Source organism: Hibiscus syriacus, unplaced genomic scaffold (assembly GCF_006381635.1).
Source record: "Hibiscus syriacus cultivar Baekdansim isolate YM2019G1 unplaced genomic scaffold, ASM638163v2 tig00112243_pilon, whole genome shotgun sequence".
Classification (NCBI taxonomy): domain Eukaryota; kingdom Viridiplantae; phylum Streptophyta; class Magnoliopsida; order Malvales; family Malvaceae; genus Hibiscus; species Hibiscus syriacus.
This window is the reverse complement of record NW_024063280.1, coordinates 185857-193114: the sequence shown is the minus strand read 5'-3', so window position 1 is coordinate 193114 and position 7258 is coordinate 185857. Positions and strand designations below refer to the sequence as shown.

Here is a 7258-nt window from a genome sequence, read left to right as displayed (position 1 = left end):
TCCTACAAATCCAACCAATTCAGTTGAAACTTTTTCAAACCCCTTCAGATTCTACCCCTCGTCATCATATAAGCACCTAATGGTGTCCCTCTTATGCTTAATAGCCATACACTAGTGGGGAAAAAACTAGTGTTTTGATCGCCTTCCTTCATAAATTACACCCGAGATTTTTGTTTATAAAAATTCTCCTCAGCGTCCTGCATGACACAAAGATCAGAAGCCAATTCCTTCTCCTCCACCACTAACTCAGGGGACGAGCACCTCATTAAAGTTACTTGTGCTCTTTCAAACTCAACCCTCTTACTTCTCACCCTGCCCAAAATATCACTAAAGGAATCCTTATTCATTTCCTTTAGCACCGGCTATAACTTGTTCAACTTGCACATTAATTGAGTCATCGGATCTCCCTTCTCTTCCCTCTTCCAAGATCCTCAACAATTTTCAAAAAATCAACTTGATTCGCCCAAAAATTAAAGAACTTAAACAGTCTTGGTGGACTGTACTCAGGAACATCCAATTGGATCACGCTGGGACAATGATCCAAAACCCCATGAGGGTAATTAGATAACATCTTTGGAAATCAATTCATTTAAAAAAAATTATCTAAAAACATCAGGGTAGTTAGATAACATGCCCATGTAAATCTGATTCCTTTATTCTTGAAGCTTTGAGACACTCACTTTCATTTCCTTTATCTTTGAAGGTTTAAATATGATTTTCCCACTTTTCTTGTGATTCGGCCGCCATAGATTTTCATACTTTTTTTCTTGTCTCGTGATTTTAATGGATAAGAGATCCAACAAACGAGTAGAACATTTTTCTCCGCTTACCTTCATTATAAACGAGTAGATCATTTTGATGCAGCAATCCTGATGAAGACAAAAGTTTGATAGATAAAAGGTTATTATTGTCATTTTACCCTTTATTAGAGGTACTAGAGTTTTAAATGTTTAATTTGATGTTAGTATGAATTAGGGATTGGCATGGGACTGAACTCGACGAGTTTTGACTCGACTCGATCAAGTCATTTTGTTTAAAAAAAAATATTTTGAGTTCAGGTTGAGTTTTCTTAATGTTATGTTTAGTTTTAGGGTAAAAATATCAGAACCGAAAAAAATTGAAATTTATCTTATATATTTATTGATAATTATAATAATACCCTCTATATATATTATTTTTTTTCAATTAAATCCCTATTTTTATTGAATAAAAATAATATTTTTAATAAATATATTATTTCTTGTCAGATTCAGATTTTATCTCAAAAACCTAGGTCAGGTTCAGATCGGATTAAAAGTGTATATTGTTTTAGTCATATTGGAATTATATGGAAGATTGTATATTTTCGGGTCGGATCAAGTGAATCGAAAATCCGACCAGACTCGACCCATCCCATCCCTGGTATGAATTAATCACGCTTTAAATGAAAGGAACGGAGAAACGACAAAAGCTTTATAGCTAATGGGGCATTAATGTAATTTTATAATTTTAACGGGGGCTAGTAGATTTTTATATTTATATTATCTTATTAAGCTGCAAAGCTGTATATAAATATGTGTGTACAAGTAGTTATGTAGCACAACACAAGCAAATCAAACACAGAGAGTAAATTTGGTTGAGCTAACAACAAATGGCTGCTCCTACACCAACAACCGTCACCCTTTCAAATCAGAGCGGCGACACCGCACTGCTGGTTTCGTCCACCTATAAAAGCTCTCCTTACGTCATTAAGAGCGGTGACTCGGTTTCATTCGAGCAGAATACATCGCTCAATACTTTCGGATCTGCTGTGTATGCTATGGGAAAAATGGCCACGTGGATCGTTGTTTGGACCGCTAATAATCAAGTAAATATTATTATCTCACTTGTTGTGTATATTATTGATTCACCTCGTCTAGCAAATAATTGACAAATAATTGACTTCATGTTCAATTAGTAATTACCTAAAATCTAGACCTTGTTTTGTTTTTGATTATATAGCATATATAATAATTAGCTCATTTGTCAATGATAGGTGGCTACCTCGGTCCTTCCTGCTGGTACCCGTGTCATTTGGGAAGATGTCTGGAGCACCATCGGGCCCGACAAGGCCGAAAGTTCGTACGACACGGGCTACGGTTGGGGATACAAGTCAGAAGTGGAAATCAGTTCGAATGGTGATGCTCAAACCCTAACCGCCACAATCTCTACAGTTCCAACAAATTAAGCTATGCTTTGCTTTGCTTAATTACTCTTTACGGCAATCTCTGGTGTGGTGGTGTGGCTGTCAAAACTAAAATAAAATAAAATAAAGAAATTGTATTTGCTTATGCTATGCAGTTCTATTTAATTTAAATAAATTTGACAGCAGGCAATAAAGGATTGCCAGTAGCTCTTTCTTTTCAATATTGTGTGTGTAGTCTGTCTTTTTTTACTTGTATTAATGTCAATTAATAATAATAATAGTTTCAAAAAAAAACATGCATCCCTTTACGTTATTTGCATTGAATTCTCAATCCAAATTATCCTTGAACGGTCCAAAAATTGAATGAAGAACGGATATGCTAAGTCCAAGTTTCAACTCAACTCGATCTAGTTTCAACAAATCAACTTACATATGATAAATAACACTTTTACTTAAAAATATTGATATCGGTCGTTTAATATTTACGATCTTTTTTATCCGAATACTTTTCGAAAATAAACCAATCAGGGATGTATGAATCCAACCTAAGCCATCAGTCCCTCCCATTGTCCCCAAACATTTCATTCTTCTCCTCATTGATCAAATTGAATACTTGGAATTTATCAATATTTCACCAAAAACAATATTCTTAGACCATGACATATATTTCTCCATTATTCTTTTATTTCCACTGAATCCACATTTGGTATAACAGGCATGCAAAATCTATACTCTTACTCTCTTTTCGCTTTAGTCCTTATACTTTCAAATTTCACTTGTCGATTTCTAATTTAGTCTCAATTCGAACCATCATTTGGTTTAATGAACTAATTTCACGTGTCGGTGTCCATTACATCATATCACAGGACACCTAAGGGATTTTTAAACAACTGAACATGTAATTGAAAGATTTGATCGATTATGCAAATGGTCACTAAAAGCATTAAATTTAGACTCGAGATGGCAAAATCTGATGAAGAAATATGAATGAAAGAGACTCGAGAGATGGCAAAATTAGCAGGGAAATGGATGGTCATAACTGCAATGTGAGAAACGATTGTCTTCTTTCTTGTTGATTTTGGTTTGGGAATTTAAAAATTAAACTTAGAAAACCAAATTTGTAGGCGAATAATTTGGGATTCTCCACTGGAATCTTCACACAAAGTAAAAATCTTTGAATCTTCACTTTCTCTAAGAAAGAAAATCCTTGAATCTGTGATTGGGGATTGCAATGGGTAAAGCAAGCGAAAGAGAGATGCAACAAGGGTGATGGGTAACTTAGAGCAATAACATTAATTCCTTAAGCATCCAAATGGATCATATCTTAGTCTTTTGGATTCAAAAACCTTGTCGGTCACTAGGTGGTCAGCGACGAGTGGGTGACCGTTTGGAGACGGTGGCGACGGTCGACTATTACCGACAACAGTAATGGGTGTTTGAAATTAGAGACTTGAAAAGTTTGGGATATTTTTTTTTTAGATTTTAGCGAGATTTTTGGTTAATTTGAATAATAATAATATTTTAGAGTTTTTTTTAAAATAAAAATTTAACCGTTCAATAAGAGACTGACACATGTCGTAATTTAATTATGTAAGTAACAAGGACCAAATATGTAATTATACCAATAATATTAATTGAGATGTCATTCCCTCGATTAAATTTTAACTTTCACGTCATCTCATCTGTTAAAAGTTAACGATAAGTGGTTTGATTGAAGTATTTAAATAGTTAGATGATATAATTGATTAAATCGAAACATCGGTAGTCAAAATAATTTTTGGCTATAGTTGAGTGGTCACCCATGTTATTTATCTTAAAAATTATAGTCGTCACAAATCACCAATTAAAACTAGTAACAAAAACAATTCGTCACAAATCACCAACTAATGACAAAATATTTTTATTACAATTATAAATAATAATAATAACTACGTAATATATTATCACTATTACAATTTTTTTTCGGTAAAAAATAAGTAATAGAAGATCCACCTAACGAGTATATCAATTTGGTGCAATAATCTTGAAAAGGACGAAAGTCTGATAGATAAAAGGGTATTAATGCCATTTTACCCTTTACTAGAGTTTTACATATTTTATTTGATGTTAGTATGAAATCATCACGTTATATAATTTTTAAAGCCTTAAATAAATGGAATAGAGAAATAACAATATTGACTATGTTATCACTGTTATATAACTTTTATGCTTTAAATAAATACTTTAAATAATAATTGTGACGAGAATTTAAATAAAAGGAATATAGAAAGGACAAAAGTTTTATAGCTAATGGGGCATTAGTGTCATCTTATGATTTTTATCGGGAAATAGACGTTTATATTTTTTAACTGCCGCCTAATATTTCTGTTAAAGGGTTAATTTACATTAACGGCGGACTTAAATTGGACGAATCGATAACGTTAGGGACCAAGTGCACTCAATTAAAAACCGGTGATCAAAGTCGATCAGACCAAAAATAAAGGGGACTATTGGCATAATTTACCCTTTATGCTACGAATCAGCGTATAAATGTGTATGTAAGAAACTATGTAGCACAACCGTCCTGCTTTCCCATAGCATACGTTCAGTTGAGCTAACAACAAATGGATGCTCCTTCTACACCCACAACCGTCCTGCTTTCAAACGTGTGTGGCTACACTGTAACGTTGGTTGCGTCGACCTATGAAGGCGCTCCCAACGTCATTAAGAGCGGTGACCCAACCTCTAAATTCCCGCAAGATACGTCCATCGATACTTTCGGATCTGTTATGTATGCCATAGAAAATTCAGCCACGTGGATCGTTGTTTGGACCGCTAATAATCAAGTAAATAACACTATCTTACTTGTTATGAATATTATTTACCTAAACCTTGTTTTCTTGCTTAAATTTTCATTTTGTGGCGTATATTACAATTAGCTCATTTACGAATGATAGGTCGCTACCAAGATCATTCGTGCTGGTACCCCTGTTATATGGAAAGATATTTGGGACAGCATTCGATGGGACCACGCCGAGGATTCCAGCTCCACGGCCTCCGGTTGGGTATACAACTCCGTAGTAGACATCAGTTCAAATGGTGATGCTCAAATCTTAAGAGCCACACTCTCGTCTGCTCCTGTACCCACAACCGTCAAGCTCGAGAATGTTTGTGGCGACACTTTAAAGTTGGTTTCGTCGACCTACGAAGGCGCTCCTGACGTGATCAAGAGCGGTGCACCACCCGTTGTATTCGAGCAGGATACATCAATCAACGCTTACGGATCTGTTGTGTATGCTGTAGGAAAGATAGCCACGTGGGTCGTTGTTTGGACCGCTAATAATCAAGTATTATAATATCTGACTTCTTACGTGTATTATTAATTCTCGTTTTCAGTTAATAACAAGCTCGTTTATGAATGATAGGTTACTACCTCGATCCTTCCCGCTGGTGACCCTGTTATTTGGGAAGAAATCTGGAAAAACATTCAACCCGACCATGCCTACGATTCGTACCCCACGAGCTACGGCTGGGGATACAATTCAGAAGTAGATATCAATTCAAGCGGTGATGCTCAGTCCTTAAGCGCCATAATAACCTCTTTTCCACTTCAAAATTAAGCTTTGCTTTGCTTAATTGCTCTTTGCGGCAATCTGTGGTGCGATGGTGAGGCTGTCAAACTAAATAAAATTAGCTACTTGTTTACACCATGCACTTTTATTTTATAATTTAAATAAATTTGACAGCCAGTAATAAAGGATTGCCACCGGCTCTAGCTTTCCAATAATGTGTGTTTACTTATCTTTTTTACTTGTACTAATGTCAAGTAATAACAATTTCAAAATATTTACTTCATTTACATTCAGTTCATCGATCAAATTAAGTCTCACACAATTGAATATTGTATTCAAGAACCATTATATTGAATTCAAGAACCATATTGTTGACATCCTCTAAAGCTTGCCTGCTGCCCGAACTATATGACCCCTCATCCGATTGATCAATCCATCAATATATTTCATAGATTGGAGATTACATGAAACATGAAAAGAAAATAAAAGGGTTAATAATCTAGCAAAGAAAAAGACAACTTTTGATAGATAGAGGTTTAAAAATGTCATTTTCTTTACTAAAGCACCGGAGTTTTATGTTTTGTTTAATGTTTGTGAGTTTTGTGGATAGAACATCCACCCTATAAGGTGATCATTGTGATTCAATAATCTTGAAAAGGGACAAAAGTTTGATAGATAAAAGGGTATTAATGCCCTTTTACCCTTACTAGAGGTACTAGAGTTTTACATGTTTATTTGATGTTAGCATGAATTCGACATGCTTTATAATTTTATTAGGCTTGAATAAAAGAATGGAGAAACGACAAAAGTTTTAAGGTAAATTACGTATTTAATACATAAACTATCAGTTTTGGTCCATTATAATAATTAAACTTTTATTTTTTTTAAATCATAACTAACATTTAGTTTGTGTTTAATTTGAATACCCTACCATTAAAAATTTAACGCGTTTTGCATCTAAACAATCGGTTTTAGTCTATTTTAATACCTAAACAATCGGTTTTAGTATTTTAATACCTAAACAATCGGTTTTAATCGATTTTAATACCTAAACAATCGGTTTGTATTTATGGTTTTCTTGTATAGGTGAATACGTCTATCCGAAACTCAAGTATTATTTATATGAAAACAAAAACCGATGAACAAGAGATGTTAAAATTTATCCTTAGCAGCCACCTGTCACTCCCATTACGTCCAACCTAGCATCCCTATCCTCATTGATCAAACTAACATCCAAAAACAATAATGACCTTAATACTTATGGATAACATCATGTATAAGTAAATAAAATGCAAATTCATCGAAGTTAATCAACAAATTATGTCATATTCATTACGTCAAAACTGCCCCGGAAGTGTTCCTTGAGGCCAATTGGACAAGGAAAGCTATGTTAATTGTGGAATCGGACTTCACAATGGTGTTAAACCGGATCATGAATGCGTCCCAGCGACCATGGCGGTGGTGGCCGAGTCTGTCGGAAATTGATAAGCTTCTTCTCAAATTTGGTAAGGTTCATTTCAATCATTTGCGTGGAATTAGAGTC

The 7258-nt window shown here is 34.5% G+C and overlaps 2 protein-coding genes across 2 annotated transcripts; both read left to right on the top strand.

Moving 5' to 3' along the window:
* Positions 1-1579: 1579 nt before the first annotated feature.
* On the top strand, positions 1580-2385 carry LOC120176409. The gene is made up of 2 exons (XM_039182835.1): positions 1580-1846; positions 2015-2385. Exons 1-2 carry the CDS (start codon positions 1631-1633, stop codon positions 2204-2206), a joined length of 408 nt encoding a protein of 135 aa, XP_039038766.1. The 5' UTR covers positions 1580-1630; the 3' UTR covers positions 2207-2385.
* Positions 2386-4734: 2349 nt separating this feature from the next.
* On the top strand, positions 4735-5963 carry LOC120176406. The gene is made up of 3 exons (XM_039182832.1): positions 4735-4989; positions 5101-5490; positions 5569-5963. Exons 1-3 carry the CDS (start codon positions 4768-4770, stop codon positions 5761-5763), a joined length of 807 nt encoding a protein of 268 aa, XP_039038763.1. The 5' UTR covers positions 4735-4767; the 3' UTR covers positions 5764-5963.
* Positions 5964-7258: the final 1295 nt, after the last annotated feature.

What these genes read in the sequence shown, in the direction of transcription:
- LOC120176406 (XM_039182832.1), top strand. Translation starts at nt 4,768, where the DNA reads ATGGATGCTCCTTCTACACCCACAACCGTCCTGCTTTCAAACGTGTGT. An exon ending in TTTGGACCGCTAATAATCAA is followed by an intron (nt 4,990 to 5,100) that starts GTAAATAACACT and finishes TACGAATGATAG; the next exon opens with GTCGCTACCAAGATCATTCG. An exon ending in TTTGGACCGCTAATAATCAA is followed by an intron (nt 5,491 to 5,568) that starts GTATTATAATAT and finishes TATGAATGATAG; the next exon opens with GTTACTACCTCGATCCTTCC.
- LOC120176409 (XM_039182835.1), top strand. Translation starts at nt 1,631, where the DNA reads ATGGCTGCTCCTACACCAACAACCGTCACCCTTTCAAATCAGAGCGGC. An exon ending in TTTGGACCGCTAATAATCAA is followed by an intron (nt 1,847 to 2,014) that starts GTAAATATTATT and finishes TGTCAATGATAG; the next exon opens with GTGGCTACCTCGGTCCTTCC.